Source organism: Phalacrocorax carbo, chromosome 3, assembly GCF_963921805.1.
Source record: "Phalacrocorax carbo chromosome 3, bPhaCar2.1, whole genome shotgun sequence".
Taxonomy (NCBI): Eukaryota; Metazoa; Chordata; class Aves; order Suliformes; family Phalacrocoracidae; genus Phalacrocorax; species Phalacrocorax carbo.
The window spans coordinates 36,972,110-36,992,836 of NC_087515.1; the positions used below are offsets into that span (position 1 = coordinate 36,972,110).

The 20,727-nt window shown below is 50.0% G+C and overlaps 1 protein-coding gene and 1 long non-coding RNA gene across 2 annotated transcripts; one reads left to right on the forward strand and one right to left on the reverse strand.

Moving 5' to 3' along the window:
* Positions 1–490: 490 nt before the first annotated feature.
* On the reverse strand, positions 491–2,985 carry LOC135312840 (uncharacterized). Its single transcript, XR_010372462.1, has 3 exons — positions 2,894–2,985; positions 2,195–2,281; positions 491–1,175 (listed from the first exon to the last, which is right to left on the reverse strand). It is a non-coding gene; the product is annotated as an uncharacterized LOC135312840 (long non-coding RNA).
* A 105-nt stretch (positions 2,986–3,090) lies between these two features.
* TTL (tubulin tyrosine ligase) lies at positions 3,091–20,578 on the forward strand. The gene is made up of 7 exons (XM_064446516.1): positions 3,091–3,506; positions 7,844–7,922; positions 9,661–9,893; positions 13,059–13,194; positions 13,290–13,559; positions 14,535–14,678; positions 16,546–20,578. The coding sequence occupies exons 1-7, from the start codon at positions 3,350–3,352 to the stop codon at positions 16,661–16,663; spliced, it is 1,137 nt and encodes a 378-aa protein (XP_064302586.1). The 5' UTR covers positions 3,091–3,349; the 3' UTR covers positions 16,664–20,578.
* Positions 20,579–20,727: the final 149 nt, after the last annotated feature.

Here is a 20,727-nt window from a genome sequence, read left to right on the forward strand (position 1 = left end):
CACCACGCAGCCACTCGCTCACTCCCCCCTGGTGGGACGGGGGAGAGAATCAGAAGAGTAAAAGGGAGGCAACTCATGATTTGAGATGAAGACAGTTTAATAGGTAAAGCAAAAGCTGCGCACGGAAGCAAAGCAAAACAAGGAATTTAATCACTACTTCCCATCGGCAGGCAGGTGTTCAGCCATCTCCAGGAAAGCAGGGCTCCATCACGCGTAACGGTTACTTGGGAAGACAAACGCCATCACTCCCAATGTCCCCCCTTCCTTCTTCTTCCCCCAGCTTTATATACTGAGCATGGCATCATATGGTATGGAATATCCCATCGGTCAGTTGGGGTCAGCTGTCCCGGCTGTGCCCCCTCCCAGCTTCTTGTGCACCCAGCAGAGCACGGGGAGCTGAAAAAGTCCTTGACCAGTGTAAGCGCTACTTCGCAACAACATCTCCACGTTATCACCACTGTTTCCGGCAAAATCCAAAACATAGCCCCATACTAGCTACTACAAGGAAATTTAACTCTATCCCAGCTGAAACCAGGACACAGGGTTAGGACAACATTGCTTTAAAACTCTTTTCTCTTTCTATGGGAGGTATTTTAAGATTGTTCCTGGTTTATATTCAGGAAAAAACGTTTAGCTTCAAAAGACTAAATTCAATATCCCAGATTTCATCCCAGTAACAAATAGAATATGCAATAGCGTCCCATTATAACAACCTCCACTTTGGCCTTCTGTCAAAACTGATAAAAAATAACCTGACAGTTCTTTTTCATTTGCATGTTGTTATCATCCATTTGGCCTATAGTTAAGTATTCTGTATTTTCCTTAGACTATTAATAAAATCGGTGTTTTATTACACCAGCTTAGAAACAGTAATTGTTGTCCCTGTCCATAATTCTTCCAAGGTGAAAAGCATTTCATTAAAAACATTTTGAACAATTTAGCAGGAGAAAATGAGATAGCAGCCATTTTTTAAATCAGATTTTTCTGTCCATGAATCACCTTACACCTTCTGCTGTGAAAGAAGAAAAGGAAACAGCAACTGTGTGCAGTTCATGACCAATCTACCACACATCTGAGTTTCCTTTGGCAAAATGTTCTCAATTTGTTGGAAATACATCACAATTTATAGCATCCAACATGAGTATGCAATGCTGATGTCATTCTTCATACAGTGTCTATAGGAAAAACAGGACATAAACCAACTCAAGACCTCACACTTTTCATCACGGATAGGTTTGTTAAGACAAACCTGATTGGGGGGGGGGGGGGGGAATCTGATTTTCAGGTTCTGAATTTGTGAGATCAGATGTCTTTGGTCTGCTGCAGACTTGTTTACGAGAAGGACAGAAGTGATGGTTACAAACAAAAAGACCTTTTCACAAACAGAAAAACCAAACTAGGTAACAATGCACGAGAAGAACACGTCTTTAGGAAAACAAAAAGGTATCAAGAAAAGCATGGTTTAAAGATTTGAATAGGTTAAGGAGATGAGGTGGTCTGCAGCTCTCCAGTCCCACTGCATCACAGAATCATTAAGGTTGGAAAAGCCCTCTAAGATCATCAAGTCCAACTGTAAAAGCAGGGTGGTGAAATTAACCAACCATGGATGTCGCTATACTCCTTGGATAGCCCTATCCAACTGGACATCAAGTCTGGAGACATGGAGTATACAAATTAGTGTATTCTTTGATCTGTATTTTAGTCATTAGTTAATCATTAATGTGAATGAAACAATAGACAATGTGTTTCTGTCAGAACCCCTCTTTTAAGGATCAAAGCCTAATTTTTAGATCCCAAACCCTCGCTTTTAGGGTCCAAACCTCTGTTTTAAGGATTAAAGCCTCATTTTTTAGGTAGCAATGATTCAGGGAATAAATGGTTGGGTGTTACTAATGCAAACTAGTGTAGCTCAACAAATGCTGGGGGCCGGAGCCAAAACTTAGCCAGGATAATGAGGTAGCCTTAACAGGAACAGCCTGCACGGTGACTAAAACTTGTTGCTTTGGGGGAGTCAGAAAGGCCTCAAGATAAGAAGCGCCTAAACAAAGTTACGATATTTGACCTCAAGGAAAGCAGATGTACAGAACCGTAAACATAAGGAACCGCAGAGCAAACACCAAACCAGAACAGACCATCCCTCAAGGATAGTACATACGTAATCTCAGAACTGAGTTTGCGCAAAAGCAAGGGTTACCTAGCGGACAGTGAGGAAGAGTATATCCTTCATCCAGAGACCCCTGACGACCACCAGGAGACACCAAGAGGCACGTGCAAATGATACCTGCATATGAGGAATATGTATATCTTTCATCGGAAAACTAATGAATATGCATATGGAGCACGTACTTAACCGGCACAATGAGATCTGACCGCACGCGCGCTAGCAGGAGCGATCCCCCGTGCATCCGGCGCCGTGAATAAAGAACGCCCGCTTTTTAACACTACATTGGTGTTACGAGGTTTATTCCCGATTTCGGTGACACAACCGTCAACCCAACACCACCATGCCTCCTAAACCACCCCTAGACGTGGACAACTAGGGTCTGCGGGGACAGAGGGGAGGAGGCAACCCGGCCCTTTCCTCACGTGCTGCCCTCCTTTCCGCAGCAGTTTATCACTCGGGTTTATCAATGTCCTTCTTGAACCGGACACTGTACCCACGTGCGCCCAGACAAGCACTGAGTTGGGGGGGACGGGACAGGCCTTTCCCTCCACTTCCCCGCCGTGGCCCTGTTCGTGGGGCTCGGGGTTGAGCCCGCCAGGCCCCCAGGGCCTTCCTCGCAGAGCCCCTCCAGCTCCCGCCTCGGTCACTGCTGATTTTCCCCCTCATTTCGAATTCCACGGCGGTCTCCACGCTTGCCTCCAGCCTGCCGGGGTCCCGCGGGGTGGCTACCTGCCCTCCCCGGGTCTCGGAGGTCTGCGTCTGCAGCCTGGCACCCGCATGGGCGCGGCGGGGCGCGGCGGGGCCGGGGGGGTTGGGGCCGGGGGGGGCGGGGCGCGGCGGGGCCGGGGGGGGCGGGGCAGCGGCGGCGGCCTCGCCCGGCGGCGGGGACGGCGCAGGGGCGGTGTCCGCTACGTCACTGCCGTTCCTTCGGCGGGGCGGGGACGGGATACACGGTTCTGCTTCCGTGTCGGCCCCCCCCACCCCCCGCCCCGGGCAGGCTCGGGGGGGTGGCGGCCCTGGCCATGCGGAGCCGGGGCGGGCGGCGGCGGCGGCGGCGCAGGGCACTGCCTGGGCTGCGGCGGGGCCCCATGGGTCTGGAGCGCCCCTTGGGCCGCCTGGGGTAGGGTAGGGTGGGGTGTCCCGTCCTGTGTCCGTGTTCCCCCCTCCCCCCCGCTCCCCGCCGCCATGTACACCTTCGTGGTGCGGGACGAGGGCAGCAGCGTGTACGCCGAGGTGAGCCGGCTCCTGCTGGCCAGCGGGCAGTGGCGGCGCCTCCGGAGGGACAATCCCCGCTTCAACCTGATGCTGGGCGAGAGGAACCGGCTCCCCTTCGGCAGGCTGGGTAAGGGTGCCGTGTGTCCTCCCCCGGCGCTCGGGAGCCGGTCTGCGGCTGTGCCCCCCCCCCCCCCCCCCCCCGCCCCGGTGGCCCCGCCGGCCACCCCCGCCGCAGCGTGGCGGTCCCCGCGGCCCGTCGCAGCCGCCTGTCGCCCCTGCGGTCAGGGCGTGCCCCGGCGGAGCCCCCCGCACCGTTCGGGAGGGGGTGCCCCCGCACCCCTCTCACCGGGCTCCCTGTCACGGGGACCCGCGTCGCTCAGAACAAAGGGCGGGGACCGGCGAGGGGGGTGGGGGGGCTTCGTGCAGCCGCTTCCCGGCTCTCGGCATAAACCGGCCCGGCCCGGGGACCGGCTGTTCCTGCCGAGGGCTGCTGCCACCAGCCAGGGCTCAAAAGACCCCCTGCCAAGCTCCCGGAGGTTGATTTCACCGGTGCGCTTCCCCCTCCCCCCCCACCCCAAACACCCAGCCCAGCTTGGGGCGCTGCGCTGTGGCACAGCGTTGGGGGGGGCACCCGGGGACCACCATCGTATGTCGCAGACCCTCCGGGTCCCAGCGTCCCCCGGGTGCAGCCCCCACCTCCCGTCCTGCCTGCCTTGTCCTGCAGCTATGCGCTTGGGTCCGTTTTCACCATTGCGTGGGTTTGTGGGGAGCTCTGCGGTGCCAGTGGCATCCCCTGGCACAGGGCAGGGACCTTGCGGTGCTGAGCTTACACGGTATGGGGGTGTTTCTACGGTTTGGGACAGGTGGGAGGCACGCTCAAACCCTCGCCCCAGAGCCGAGGCCGATGGGGATGTGCCTCTGCAGGGGCTTGGTGGGGGTGGCAGCACGTCTAGTCCCCACTTGGAGCTGGGTGAGGGTTATTCCAGAGGGTCTGTGTGTGTGTGTAGGGCCAGGCCACCTCCTACGCCCCCAGATGCACACCTTTTCCCCTGCTGTCTGACCCCCTCTGTGCCACTGCTAACACATGGGGCCCTGGGAGCTTCCCTGTGCAGGCTTGTCCCCTGCCTGCCATGCGTACCACCTGTCCTGTGGCACAGCTATCCCGGCCCTCTGCCCCGCTGGATGGGGAAGAGCCCAGGAGCAGGGAGGAAGAGTGCCATGCACTGCCTGTGAGCAGGGAGAGCCAAGCCAGGCACTGGCAGCGTTGTAGGGTGCGGAGGGGAGCAGAGATGCACTGTCATTGCCCATGGCTGGGGGTGAGCCGGCACGAGCCACAAGGCTGGCAGGTCCCCGTGCACAGTGCCAGCTGCTGTGCTGGCTCCTGTCACCAGGCCTGTCAGAGCCGGTCTGGGATGAGGACACTGCAGACCCCATCAGAGCCATGTGTTTCCCTCCTGCAGTCCCCTTTGTCTGCATCCAATGGCTGCCAGGATGCTCCTGGCCTCACTCCCTGCCCTTGGGCCTGGTTTCTTCCTTCCTGGGGTGATTTTGCAGCACTACTGCTGGCTGCAGAAATACTGGAGCAGGAGGAGCCCCCTCACCCCAGCAGCTCTGGGGCAGGACAGCTTTTGCAGCCCCTTTCTTACAGTTGAGAACCAGCACCAGCTGCTCTTTCAGATTTGCAAGTCACCAGCTCCAGCACCCTTGTCTCCACGTGTGTTTCTGAGTGGAAAGTCCCCATCACATGGTGATGCCATCTGGTCACCTCCTGGCGTTGAGGTGTCTGCAGCAGGCAGGGAAACACCGGGAGAGGCTTAAGAAGGGAGGATGCTCACGCACACTGTAGCCCTGCTGTAGCTTGCGGTAGCACAGCAAGCAGACCTGTGATTTAATGTGGCCAGCAGGCAGGGCTTGTGAGCATCAGGCTTTATTGCAGAACAAGTACAGCTCTTTGCTGTGAGTGGGCCTGCACAGCACGTCCAGCCATGGTGGGCTTGTGCCATCTCTTACTAACCCCTTCTATCCTCAAAAAGAGCCCTGGGGTGATAGAAGGGCTTCAGCGAGCCCTTCAGCATGCCAGGTGCCTGAAAATTCAAGCCATTTCTCACAGCCAAGACAGATCTACAACCCGTGGGTAGGGACCATGCTTTGGCACCGGCTTCTTTAACCCATCCTCCTATAGCAGGAGCTGGTTGCCTGAAATCAGTAGAATCAAACAAAAAATAACATGGTTATTTTGGTACATCTTCCAAAAAGCTGTATCTTCTCTGGTACGTCTTCCTAAAGCTGGCTTGGTTTGGTTTTCCTAAAAGCTCTATGCAGTGGAAGCAGACATTAATTCACGGAACTGTAGGGATTTGCATTACTCAGGGGCTAAGCTAGATGGTTTGATGTGGGAGAGGCATGGAAGAGGGGACTCTCAGCATGCACTGCTGCTTCTGTCCAGCTGCAGGGGCTTCTATTGCTCTCACTGATACCCTAATTCTTGGGGGATCATGCCCTTAAGCTGTGTCTGTATCTAAGTCTGTATCTAATGTAGCTAAGGGGAGGGAAAGGAGGAAGAGGCTGCAGAGGCCTCATGGAGCAGAGGATGCTGGACTATGCCCTGCCAGAGATGGGAGGATCACCAGTTTGCTCAGTGCCCTGACAATTTTTAAGCCTGCTAAATGCATGGTTTAGACCTTGCAACATGCCTAAGAACCCATCACCTTCCCACCTTGTGGTCCCTTCTTGCCGACCACCGACTCTACGTTGCTGCCCACTGCTCCATGGAGATGCTCAGGAAACCACTGAGGATGTGCCTCCCAGTGGGTCAGAGTTATCCGACAGCGGTGGTTTCAAAGCGGGTTTCAGCCACCTCTGTCCTCCTTCCGCCAGCCCCATTTCTCCATCACTGGTGACAGGGTGGACTGACCACTGTGGGGCAAAGCCCACCCAGAGTGGTGGGATCTTCTGGACCTCAATTCCTCCAGGAATCAAGCAAAATCCATAAACTGGAAATAGAAGGAAATATGACATCTTTTACTTATTTCTTTCAGTAAATTAGTACCTGGCAGTGCTGGCTACACACTGAAGTGTCTGAAGTTATAGATCTTTTCTGCAAGACGGTTTTCAGCTGTGTTGTATTTAAAGATCTGTGAATACAATAGTGACCCAGGTCAGGGCCATGACTTTGGGGTTGAAATAGATATTCGTTCTCTGTGACCTTGCAGCTGCCTGGTCTTTAAGGTAATGTTTGCTCTGGGCTTTTTTTCCCAGGCAAACACCAAGGAGGATAACTAACACTCTGAATCCTTCTTCAGGGTCTAAATCACTCCCACAAGCATTTTTTTGAAGAGAGAAGGTCAAGATGGAAGTAACTGCCGTGCTTGGGGGATCCCCCTGGTCCTAGGCCATATCAAATCAGAGCAGTTTTCCATCATGTTTTGCCTATTGATGCCCCTGATGGTTCCTGCCACCAGTGACCCAGGTATTGCCCCAGGCTCCACTCAGCTCTTGCACATCCACGTTTGGCTGCACTGGTTGTGTGGGAGAGGCTGCATGGTGTTGTCCTTCAGACAGCTGCTGCCATCCTGTCACCCCAGAGAGCTTCCAGCTGAGTGCAAGTGTTTGTGTAGTATGAGAAGATGAAGGAAGGCAGGCTATGGTGTGAAGTCCAGTATTGGTAAGGAGGTAACCATCTATTTGGCACTCTCTTTGGCTCTTGTGAGGTCACAGCTGGATACTGGGACCAGTTTGGGACTTGCCAATACAAGAAAGGCATAGACATCCTGGAGTGACTTCAGCAGGGGCCATCAGGATAGTCAGGGGGACACAGGACGGTAGTCAAGCACTGGGACAGGGACCTGTAGAAGCAGTAGGATCTTCATCCTTAGAGCTACTCAGACTTTGACCAAACAAGAGGTTGGAGCAGAGACCCCCAGAGGTCCCTGCCCAACCCAGCTATCCAAGGGGCCTTGCTGCAGACTGTCAGAGGGAAGCAAGACTCTAAATCTTTTAATATTTCCTAGTGTTTTGTGATATCAGGTCTGACAGGGGATCCTGCTGTATCTGACAAAGAAGCAAGGCCCTTTCCTAAGCTATGATCCTGGTATCATGGTGCGCTTCCCTGCATCCTCCTACTGCATTTAAGAGTAACTGAAATCTTGGCTTTAAAAAAACTGCCACCAGCAAATGGAGAATACTTTTGGGTGGTGCTGCCAGTTCCCAGTGTGAATGAGGAAATGACTATTTTCCTTTGGAAAATGGAAGTGTCAGGTTCAAAACAGACTTGGGTAAATGCATGGTTTTTCGTAACTAAAAGAAAGAAACCAGAGGAGCCAGTGCCAGCTTAGAGCCTGCTTCTGTGATGCAGGGTAAGGAGACGGCCTCCTTTCTCTTCTCTACTGCACAGGTCCTTTGCACCAAGCAGATGTTTTTCCTTCATTAATTGAGAAGTTTGACCTCTTTGTTCCTCCTTTTTAGGCCATGAACCCGGACTTGTGCAGCTGGTGAATTACTACAGGGGAGCAGACAAGCTGTGCCGCAAAGCATCTCTGGTGAAGTAAGAAATTCACTGAAATGTTACATGGGATTGGCAGGAATTTTTCTTGTAACTGTTGTTGAGTGTTGAACCTGTTCAGAGGGTGTTTCACAGAACAGCTGCCCTGGGAGTGTCATAGCATGTGCTGTCTTCAGACTCCTGTGCTGGTCTCTAGAGCTATCTGTGTGCACAAAGACCTCTTTGTAACTTCAGGGGAAATGCCATTTTCACTGAATTACATCTGCTTGAAACCATAGAGTGTATTGAATCAGATTAGAGCCAAATCAAAAGGAAAAAAAACCCAATGCATATCTGCTTTTTTCCTTGTAGACATTTAATTAAAACCACCTTTTATTCTCTGTTTCATACAGAGATGAGACACTAATATGCCTTTAGCTAATCAGATTTGTTGGTCAAACAAATGTTTGGAGACATCTCCAGGAAGAGCTCTGGGAGTTATTTCTGCATGAACAGCCGTGTCGGGGTCTCCTGGGGAAATGTGGATGAGCTTCACTGTAGATAACCCTCGTCCCTGTGCAGACTCTGCAGCCATTAGAGGATCTTCACGTCAGAGCTTAGTCTCCTTCAAGCGTTTCATTCCACGTTAGTGTCTGTGCTGCCTCTTGCTGATGCAGTCCTGCAGACTGTGCGTGCTGATCCGAGGCCTCTCCTTCCCCTGCAAAGAACCTGGTCACACTTGCTGTCTTTACAGTGGTGATGGTGTTTGTCAGGAACTAGCAGAGTATTTTTTAAACAAGTACTCATGGTACTCCCCAGCTGGATTTCTCTGCGGCCTGTGGTCTAGAGGCAGTGCTGAAAGTGCTGACGCACCTGTTTTTTGTCTTCTGAAGCTTGGCTGACCTTTCTAACTGTGGGGTGAACCATGCATCAAGCTACTTATGAGCCCAAGGGACCACAAATGACATTCCTTGGGGCTCCCAGGGTGTCGCTGGCTGACTGCCATTTCAACAGAGAGGTGCAAATGCACAGAGAGAGTCAGCAAGTCATGACCTCTGCTTCTGGCCTTAAGCAAAGCACAGAGTGAGCATTCAGAGAGTCAGGCAGCTCCCTGGACTCTGAAATAAAACAGGCCTGGGCTCCTCTAACAGGAGTTTGCTGGCATCTCTAGGCATTACTGGCAGGAGAGATGTGCCAGAGCGATTGGAGACTGCATGATGCAAGGAGGGTCCCAGACACCTTGGGACACGAAACGTGTAGCTGTGTCCTTGCTTTCAGTGGGTTCCCAGTGGTCTTCGTCTGCAACTGGGACACCTGATCAGATCTCAGTGGGGATGGGATCAAGAGCTAAGCACCAGCACAGAGAATGTTACTGCTCTGGCTTCCCTTTTGCCTGTTTGTTGACATCATCCTTCCTGCCCTGTTCCGTGTTAGCAAACACACCTCCTCAGTTCCCTTGTGCAGAGATGACGCAGGGAATGTACCACAACCTCTAGTTACATGGAAACTTCTCTACTGATTGTTTCATAATATCCATAGTGTTTACAAAATGTTTAATGGAAGTGTGCAGCTCTGGTTCAAAGAGTGGTGCTTGACTGCAGGTTGGGTTTCCCGTGATATCCTTAGGAATACCCCAATTTCAAGGGTCCAAGGAAAATATAATCATTTAGCACAGGCTATCTGTAAGCTGCCTTTCGTCATCAAGTGAAAGAACCCAGTTAATGATGATTTTTACTTATTAAATGATGTCCATGCAGGTGTGGACACTCTGGAGATTAACAGCCTGTCTCTCTTCACCCAGGCTAATCAAGACAAGCCCTGAACTATCGGAGTCCTGCACATGGTTCCCCGAGTCGTATGTGATTTACCCAACAAACTTGAAGACCCCCGTGGCTCCAGCACAGAATGGAATTCGCCATCTCATAAACAACACAAGGACAGATGAGCGGGAAGTCTTCTTGGCAGCTTACAACAGGCGGCGGGAAGGCAAAGAAGGCAACGTATGGATTGCCAAGTCCTCAGCGGGTGCCAAAGGTTCATTCTCCAGCAAAATGAGCCACCTTCTTGTTATTCCTTACTCTTTACTTGATCAGTAGAGTCCTGGGCTTTGGCTGAGCCTAGCCTGTCTATGAAGGGCTTCACCTACCAACTCCATGCCAGTTGAGCCAGCATAGGGGGTGCTTCATCTGCTTGGCGGCATGGGGCTCCTGACAAGTATTGTAACATGCGCATGCTACCTAGGACATGGATGGCAGTGAAAGACCCTGCACTTTTCTGCATGCGCAACTCAAAATGCAGGAAAGTTTGCTGCAGGGAGAAGGCAGCAGGGATGAGCAGGCGAGGGGAATGTGGAGAGCAGGAGATAACAGAGAGCAGAACAGGATATGGGGAGGAGGGCAGCAGACAGGACAGCAGCCTTCAAGGGCAAGGAGCCCAGCTCTCCATGTTGCAGCTAAGCCTGGTTTCAGTTGGCCAGAAATAGCACTGCTTGTCGTTCAACCAAACCCAGATGCCTGGTGCTAGTGGCCTACCTGTGGTCACACTGAGAGACTGGCTGAGCAGCCATGAGCTCAGTGCATTGAAATTACACCCAAGCCTCAGGGGAAGGTACCAGCGCAACGACAAGCAGTGTCATGTCTGTATGTCCCTTTAATTTGAATAAGGCGATAGATACCTAAGTGATAATGTGTCCTTCCTTGTTCCAGGGTCATTGCTTTGCTCGCTTTACAGAAATAATGAGCTATTAGACGGGATAGCTGGACACAGCTATAGATGGAATGCTTTGGTAATGAAGTGCTGTCTGTCAGTTACAGCAGTATCACAATGATACTGTATCATCGTGAATATCAAAATGGCTTTAGGAAAACTTGCCTTGCCATGTGTGCAGGCCCGAGGCAGCAGAGCCCAGCCCGAGGAAGGACCTGGTCTTTTCAAAGGGAACAAGCCCACATGTATTACTCATATTTGCAGAGTCATTTTTAATGCAGTCTTACAAAAATCACCAGGGAATGTGGAAGCCAGATGTGGCTGCAGGGAAGCTGCATGATAAAGCTGTCCTTCAGGCTGGCTTCCTTCACTGCTTTGCTCTCTTGGCTGTGTTACCAAGAAGCATCAGAAGAGAATATGCTTATTTTCATCAGGGAGGAAGGGCAGGTGAGTCCTTTCGTTATGCCAGTTGAGGGAATGTGTTTGTGGTATAATTGCCTGGCAAAGAATCAGTCAGAGCAATTGAAAAGGCCATCGCTGTGGTTCAGTGCAGGATGGGGAGGTTTATACTCACCACATCCTTTACTCAAGTGCGATCCCATTTTTTCTGCATTAATGCAGAGTAAGCTTTCATATTCATCAGTGTGCTGCAGAACTCAAGCTGAGAATTAAAGTGGAAAGCAGAGCCTCATGTTAATCTTCTAGAGGGAAGTTTTAAATGTCTAGGGATTACTTCTGATGAAGAAAGCTGTCGGTGTTAATTGCCAATGCAGATCCAGCTCAGGCACAGGGCCTGACTCGGGACAGGTCCAGTGGAAGCTTAGTTGCCCATGAGTAAAAAGAAAATTAAAGCTTTAAGATGTCCTGACTTAAAAGTTGAGAGATTTTCCAACTGTGGCTAGAGGTTTTAATGTTTTCTTTGAGAGAAGGGACAGCTGCCCCACATAAGCTGCTTTGCTGCTGGGTTGCTGACTTTGTACACAGTTAAGCTAACCTCCCCCTTAATTCACTGCCTGTCAGTGCAGAATGGGTGCCTGCTGATCTTCCCACTGCAGGGCCTTTACTGGCTTACAGAGATGTTTCCCTCCTTCCCCCAGTGCACAGCCTGTGGTTGTAGCAATACAATTTTCTACTTGGCTCTGCTGTGATCAGGGGACTAAAAATCTTGCCCCCTGCATAAAACATGGGTGAGAAAGATACTTTGATGAACGGGCTTCCTTTTGGTGGAGGATGCTAGGACAGGTAGGGGGTCAGTAAGGCTGGGAAGCTGTGACTCACTGGTATGCAAAGCATGAAGCAGTGAAACTACCTGCAGGGCTGTGTTGACTGTGACCTTCAGAAGTCACAGCTAGGTGGATTTTCCATGGGATGATCCTGTCAAACCCTGTCTGTGCTCCAAACCTGTGTTCTGTCCCCAATACGCTCTTGAATAGTGTTTGTTTCCTTTCACTCAGCATTTCCTCCAAAACACTTAGCACAAAATTAAGTCTAAGTCATCAGCTTTAGTCCAAGCAGTTAACTAAATGCCTGAAGACTGGACATAGTGCCAGTGAAGTGTTAGATAATTTCACCTGAGCTGGTTTATCCCTTGTGTGGCACAGTGTCATCCCTTTATCAGATCCCAGTAGGGATATATTCTCTCTTCATTGCTCTGCAGCAGTCATTTCATATCTGCACTCTTGCAAGAAATGAACAGCAACAGCTTCAGGCGAAATGTGGCAGTGTTTAAACAGCACATATAACTTCTTTAATGAAGAGCTTCCACAGCAGGGGAAAACACTGACTACATGGATGAACATTTTGAAACAGTTCTCCTAATTCAGCAATGATTTTAATAGTAACTTAAATGAACTCGGTGAGCAGGGGAACACTGTGTAAGTGTGCATGTGTGACTGCCTCTGGCAGCCAGAGAAGCCAGGCAGGGGGATAAAGTCTAAGCCTAGGATAAAAAAAAAAAAACCACAAAGCTCCCTCACCAAAGAAAAAAAAAAAAGGGGAGGTGGGGAAGAAAAAAATCTTAAAAACTGTTTTCAAACCACTGAAAAACAGATAAACAAACCAAAATTCAACAAGTGCTGAACACATGCGCTCCCCACCCCACCAAGCCCAGCTGTAAAAGCAAATAAAGTCCTGCAAACCAAGCAGCTGCCTCACTGCTTGCCAAAGTCCCTGTCTGCCATGCATTGCCTTGCACCTAAACATCCACCCCCCTGCAGACAAGCCCCAGGCAGGCCATGTTATCTCAGGTACCCTTGGTTCCCATTTGCATTAGCTCCAGTTACTGGGGAGCCAGAAACTCTGTGGTGTGGTAACAGGGAGATCCCTCCACAGATTTACTGCCTGACATTGAGTGAATGTGACACTGCTTGGGCACTGGCCAGCCCTGGGGCCGTGGGTTCTTGCATGTCATGTTATGTGACTTGGGCCCTGAAAAAAGTCCAGCAAAGGTAGGAGGATCCTCTACCCAATTTTGTCTTTGTCTTTCTGTGCCAGGGGAAGGGATCCTGATTTCTTCAGAGGCTGCAGAGCTCCTGGACTTCATCGACGACCAGGGACAAGTGCATGTGATTCAGAAATACCTGGAGAAGCCTCTGCTTTTAGAGCCAGGGCATCGTAAGTTTGACATCAGGTAACCTTTTCTGCTTTTGTAATAATAACAGTTTTCATTTTCATGCTGTTTCTTTTTAAGCCACTAAGACTAGAGTTTGTTCTCTCACCCCCCAGGAGCTGGGTTCTCGTGGATCATCAATATAATATCTACCTCTACAGAGAGGGTGTCCTGCGGACCTCTTCCGAACCATATAACAGTGCTAATTTCCAGGACAAAACCTGCCACTTGACCAATCACTGCATTCAGAAGGAATATTCCAAAAACTACGGGCGGTATGAGGAAGGGAATGAAATGTTCTTCGAGGAGTTCAACCAGTATCTGATGGATGCCCTGAACACAACGCTTGAGAACAGCATCTTACTGCAAATCAAACACATAATAAGGTAGCCAGCTGCCTGTTGCATAGGGGGATATAACCCTTCAGTGACAGGGAATGTGTATGGACACAGCTGGCTAAGCAGACAGACCAACAAGGGAAGGGTTTCAATTGCATAAATTTAGGATAGAGCCATAAACAGCACAATGTCATTACTCAATGAAAAGGGACCTCCGTAGGTGCTGTTCTCTCAAGGGTATGTGTCAGTGTGTCTGCATTTTGCCAACTGTGGCTGGAGAAGGATGGAATGAGATCACCTGGTAAGGGAAGAGGGTAGGTCGAAAGACAGGGCAAGGAGAGGCTGAGGTTAAAAAAGGTATAAGGTGTAAGAGGGGAAATGAAGCTGGACTCAAGTCTGCAGGATCTCACTGCGTCCCCCACCATCAGGAAGCAGCAGCATATCTCATTGGTATAGGTCATCTTACTCACTTCACAGAGAGACAGCTACCTCCTGGGCATGGAAAGTGCCTGAAGAGAGATCTTGGACATCACAGTGCTGCAGACAATCCAGGTCTTGACAAATTCATCCTCCATGGCGGAATTTGTTTTGCAAGTACCCCATCACCGTTACACCAAAAAGTTGTGACATGATTTTTGAGGGACTTGGAGTCAAATAAGCTCTCAATGGCAGTTCCTTGGGAACCTGGTGCAGCCCTTTGTGGCTCTGCCTTCTGCTCCAGGCTCTAACTGCACCTCATGTTTTTTAGCTTGCCTAATCCAGTAGTGAGGGTGGATGCTCCTCTGAAGCTCTTTAGGAGTTAACTCAGGGGTGTCCCCACATGTGTTTTGACGGTTGCATGATCTCACTGACAGGGACCTGCTTACTGTGACGTGTTGGATATAGCTTGTAATTTGGGGCAGTCCCAGGGCAACAGGGGACCCCCTCCACTTAACTGTGCTATGCACACACCCTCAAAAGCTGCAGGGCAACAGGTATGTCTGCAGGGCTTTTAATCTTGGGTTTCTGTTTTTCCCTTCACAGAAGCTGCCTTATGTGTATAGAGCCTGCAATCAGCACGAAGCATCTGCACTACCAGAGCTTCCAGCTCTTTGGCTTTGACTTCATGGTGGATGAGGAGCTGAAGGTCTGGCTGATAGAAGTCAATGGGGCCCCGGCATGTGCCCAGTGAGTAATCAGTTTCCCTAATACCCGTGCAGCGCTGCCATTCACATGCCTCACCCAAAACAGTGTCCCAGCTCCAAGTGAAAAAGGTGGAAAAAAGTGAATGGCAGGGGAGTTTTCCAGGCTAACCCATACCAGACACTGCTCTAAGAGCCAGCTGATACAAGCTTGTTGCTCCTGCCTCTGATATTCCCCAGCTTCTTTCCTGTGTGAGATGGGGCACTAACCTCAGTTTTTGGACAAATGGGTTTGAATATTGACGCTATTGGGTTGAAGTTATGTTGCAGAATTAACACTTTGGGGGTCTGGGTTTCTCAGCCGCTTTTGTGGAGCTGCTGGTGGCTGGTCTTTACCTGAACACATGGTAAATGAGTAGCATTAAGGGCAGCAGCTGGAAGTGAGTGACTGAACTTGCGGTCAGCAGGAGCCCAGAGCACACTGTGGATGCTGCAGGCATTGGATCAGAGTCTCCACCAGCCACAGAGAGGCTGGGACGGCCAAACAGCTGTGGCCATGAACATCTCTGCATAGGGAGGTGCTGTATTATATGACTGAGACAATTATGGAGACTAGAAATCTTTGCTAAATGGGCATCTGTATCATGTACAAGCCCAGCAAAACAGAACAGGCTATACATCACTACATTAGAATATGATTAGATTAGATTAGATATAGATGGAATTAGATGTAGGTTAAATTAGATTAGATCATCACTAACAGTAGACAAAAAATACAGGTCAAACCTACCAGACAGCATTTTCAGTAGCCCTTTCAGGGCTAGGGCTTGGGGAGCTTTCTGTGTTCAGGATGCACTGTTCACCATGTGCGCCGTGGTGTGATACCGCCTTGCACCTCCTTATGTTGCTGTATGGGTAGAATTTGGCTGTTGCTGGGTGGATTTAGGTTGCAGCAATGCCCTGTTTGCTTTGTGCCTCTATTGGCACTTGGAAGCCATCGAAAGCAGCTGAGGTAGGTTTTGACTATTTGTGGCTTCTCTTCAGGTTTATTCTAATTTATAGCACCCATATCACACACTTCCTATTTCAAAGACAAAAAATTGGCTGCTGAAAGCAGTAACATTCCCAGAAGCTGGAAAAAAGTCTTACTGTCATGTAGCCCCAAAGGCACAGGGTGACAGACATTGTTAATCCTAGTAAAGACAGCTTTGGTTCTAAAAACATCCCAGATGCCAGCATGTTCAGATAAGTTACACATGTATTTCCTCTAGCAGAAAGTGAAGCTATTGTTAACTCATTTCTTAAATACCATGTCTCTCTTCTCCCTAATCCTGCTCTGCATGAGCTGTGTCATGGTGAAACACAACCCACTCTTCCAGAGGGTCCTGTGAAGTCTCTGTGCCTGGTCATGAGCTGATGTGTACAGCTGCACCCCAGTGCAGCATTTCATCAAACCATGAATGCATCAGGGCACTCCCTCTGGGGCACAACCCCACATGAACAGGGTCTGGTGCGATAATCATGACTCCCTGAGTTGGAAGGCTGGTACAGGAGGCGCTCAACTGTTGTCTATCCCCATGTACCATCCAGTGACTCAAGTCTGGTACCTGAGGGCGTGGAGACTCTGCTCAGAAGCCTGTTCTGACAGTAAACCTAGGTAATGGGTTTTGTGGTCCTGTCTGGCAGAGAGCAATATTGGGAATGAGAGCACCATTGAAAAAGAAGGTGGTTACTGGGGTAGGCAGGGAGGGGATGGAAGAGATGCCACCCTCCTACCGTTTGCCACCCTGGAGTGACCAGTAATGGGAGCAGGGTCTTGCAGATCCTGCTGAGAAGATGCATGTCTGTGTAAAAATTGGTCGGGGGCTGGTTTGTCCTGCCTGGCATCTGATTCTTTTTGTCTCATCTCTTAGGAAGCTGTATGCAGAGCTCTGCCAAGGAATTGTGGATGTAGCCATCTCTAGCGTTTTCCCCCTCAATGACACTGGCCAGAAGACGAGCCAGCCATCATCGATCTTTATCAAGCTGTGATGACGACATGAATGCCTCTGCTGTGCACAGGGAGAGACTGCACACATTGGGTCAGCAGAGTTCAGTGGCTTATCTCAGTACCATGCCAAAAAGTGATAGAGACAGGCTTCTTATTTACTGGGAAATCATGGGGAAGAACAGCAAACCAGGCATCCACACAGAGCTGCAATGAGCCAGAGCTGCTCGGATAACTCTGCCTGCAATCACCAAAATCCACTTTAGAAGCAGCTCGTGTGGCTTTGATATCTGAAACAAATCTCTCTGGGAGAACAACAAAACAACCTTAAAATGAACCCCCAACAGGGATACTATAATACTGTATTAGCTCCTCCTTTTCTATAGAGATAACATTGGGTTTTTTAAGGGAACTGAGCGAAGAGAATGATGATCTTCCAGGACATTGTGGCTGGGAAGTTGTCCTCCTCCCGCTGTGTTTCTTCTTTCCTCACCTACTGCATCATTAGTGCCTTAGCTCAGCTCCAAATAGGTGACTCCTTTCCTTTGTTCCTGCTCTATTATGTAGAAAGGAGCAAGCTCTCTTGCATTGCAGGATGGCTAAAACCAGGAACACCAAGAATTAGGCTTCCATAGATTATTTTCCAAGCTGGTTGGCTGAAGAGCCAGGCAACGGCTGGCAAAAGGGTGCTGAACTGCAGGCGGTGAATTAACCCAAGCAAGGAAGGCAATTTTGTTTATATATAGCTATCCCTTTTCCTAATGAGATTTGAATCAGTGTCCATCCCAGTCTGATGCAGTTGGATTCCATTTAAAAGAGATAGACACCCCCCACCTCAGGGCTCACCAGCAGGCTGTAGGATTTCTAGCATCACTTTTGTGCTGCGAGTGTTTCAAATAGCAGAAACCTGATCTCCTCAGTTTCTTTTGAGACACTGCAGTGAATTTAGACTTTTCTCTCAGCTCTCACCTTCATGCCTTTCAGGCTTGAATCAGAAATATTTCAACACAAATTATTTTTATCCCATTTGATCCTGCCAATTTTATTCCTCTCCATTTGACAAATATTGCAACTTTCTGCCCTGAATGCAGTCCACAGCTCAGTCCCAGCTAGGAGGAAGGTGGGTGAGGTTTTGTAGACCAGGAATGAGATTCTTTGTGTATAGGTTTGCCACACAGCTGGAAAGGCAGGTGTTTGGGAGGTGAGGGGGGTTTAAATTCCTCGAGGTCCCTGAATTTAGAGCTAACATCTACTTTGACACCTAAATCCCCAGGATGTTGCCCACACTGTGAAGCGTATCTGAATTTTCAGTGAGAGCCCAGCACATCCCTCCTAAGGTGGAGCTCTTTGCAGAACACAGCGGCACCTGTGACAGCAGCAGGCTTTGTGGGGGGTGTTCAGGGCTGTGTTCTGCTGCCTCTGGCAGGGAGAGAAGGTTGGCACTGAAATAAACTGGCTGCTGTTACCCAAAACAAACAAACAAACAAGAAGAGATTGTGGAGGCTACAAGCTTCTGGCTGCCTGTGTGAAATGGGAAGTGAATCAAGCAATGGGATTTCTGCCTCCCTCAGAAAATCCTAGCGCTTTGGCATACTCATCTCTGCTCGTGACAGAGATTTCAGAGGTCTTTGTGCCAGCAGACAATCCTGGCACCTTTCTGTAGGCAGGACTGAAGTGTGCAGGCCTCCTTGGAATGATGCATTTTGATCATGCTGTCGTGGAATGGACATTCATCATGACATGCTGTGAATCCACAAGTGGCACCATTTCACACAGGGTCACTCGAATCCAGGAGGGAACAGAGAGCTTAGCAAAACCCCGCGGACGCATCATAGAGAGGACACATCCCCAAGAGCTGCACAGGCACCCCTGAAGTTGTCAGTGCCCTGAAGTGCGACGTGGATCGACATCTGTAGGGGGTGTGGTGGATGCAGGTGCGCTGGTGCACATCAAAAAGTGACAGGGAGCATGAGCTGTGTGAAAACGGGGCTGCAGCTTTGTTCCCCTGCGCTACAAGTGCTGGTGGGTGGCTTCACTTCCAGTGAGACCCCGAGTTCCAGGTCTGGTCTCTGGGTTTTGGGCCTTGTGGGTGTTTAGAGAGGGACCGTGAATGCGTAAGTTTGTGAGATGGGAAGCACTGGGTGATAAGCTGGGAGAGGGGTGTGGAGGAAGGGCTGGTTGGTTTTTTTTTTTTTTAAAACCTATGATATCACATAGGTGCCAAAATTTCACTGCAGGCCAGGTAAAACGAAGTGGTAACACTCCAAGGTAAAATGTAGTCTGAAACAGTTGTAACTCGCAAAGTTCACCACCTCTCCATTGGCATTTTCCCATGTTAGCTGATGTGAGCTTAAAAATTACACCTTTTTGCCCAGCAAAGGGAAGATCTAAAAGCAATGGCTCTGGTCAAGGATGTGCCTGAGGTGACAGAGGAGACGTTGGGCTCTCGCAAGCTCTAGGGCAGACAAAAGCAGAGCGCAAAGTGAGAAGAGAAAATTTTCCCCATCATAATGAAATGAGAAATGTTTATTTTCTGGAGTGATAGACCCATCCTTCTTTTCCCCTTGAAAGGGAAGTTAAAAAAATTAATCTCCCTTACCGCACAGTAACATGAGATTCCTGCTGACGTAGTGGGATGAGGGCAAGAAAGCTGCCTGAATGCAGGCAAAAGCAGCAGTGCCCACTGGAGCAGCTGGTGCTGCCAGGAGGAGCAGTGACTCAGGAGCCTCTGCCTAACTCCAAGGCCTTCCCCCTTTTTCCCCCCGGGTTGTACTGTGGCACATCAGCAGCTGGCCATTTTTGCTGTTCAGCTGAAAGTGGGGCTTCTACTTGATGGCAGAGCCGTGACCACGGTCAATGCAGCTATTAATAATCTGCCTTTCCAGCTGGGCTTGGGGGAGATAGTGATTCAGGGACGCTTTAATCATTGGCTTGTTTGCTGAATTTTTCAGAAATAAACAACAGCCTCTGGAGGAAAACAGCAGGTTTTGCATGTATTTACCACCTGCTCTCAAAGTGCTCCCCAAGGTAAAGCACATGAGGTAAATGATAAAGGATGGAGAGCACAGTGCCTAAGGTCTTTCCCAAAATATTAGCTACAAGGTGGAGGAGAGGATGTGTGTATGGCTGAGGCCTGAACAATGCAGCCACGGGTGCACCTTGCAAGCAATGCTCACAAGCCCTTGTAAGACTTTTGTTTCTTTTTTTAGGAATACACAACAATAGATGTTTTCTAGCTTATTTCAGCTAAAAGGTCAATAGGAAAGGGCTTACCCTCTTTCCTGAGCTTTCACAAAGGATAGTGCTGGGTTTCCAGAAGACACGTTTCATCCTGCAGAATGTCTCTTGTTTTAGTTGTATCCCTTAATGTCAGCCATGAAAGATTTCAGGCCCAGGTGCTCTGGCTGTGTTTTCCAGCAGGGTCTGGTTCCGCTGGACTCTGGGTTTCAGATAACTCCCATGTGGCTTGTCTCATACCAGGTTAGTCATGATTACCATGCAACAGCTGTTGTGCTCCTGCTGAAATCCGGTGGCCGGCCACAGCCCCTGGAAAATGGCAGAGAAGTCTAAGAAAGGCTCAAAAGCTGCTTCATCCAGGTGGCCCAGCTTCACAGCCCTGCTGTGACCTTCAGGACTGCTTGCATGTCCCTGCTCCCAGCATTTCTTGTTCTCCACGTGCAGTTCTCCCCCAGGAGTGCAATGCTCTGCCATACATAGGTTCATAATCATGCCTCATTGTCAGTGTCCACTATGGCAGCCCTCAGAAGACCCTGATGTTGAGAGGATGGCAGGGGCCGTATGGCGCTGCCAAGCTGGCAGCCTGCCAGGCTCCAGTTGGTGTCCCCAGCTCCTCTGATGTCAGCATGTGCATGTGGGGCTGGTGGGTGCCTGAGTTCGTGGATCTCCAATGACTCTATCCACATCTCTCCTAAACCATCATTAAAACATCATGCAAACCCCACAGCCTGCAGTGTTTCCTTGGGGCAGCGGGCCCCTGGGGCGTCAGGTCCCCCGGGAAACCTCCCTATGGGCACCTGTGGTGGGCATTGCCTCCCTTGCTGTGCTCCCCAGGAGCCAGCCCAGCCCCACAGTGGAGGTTTCCTCACCT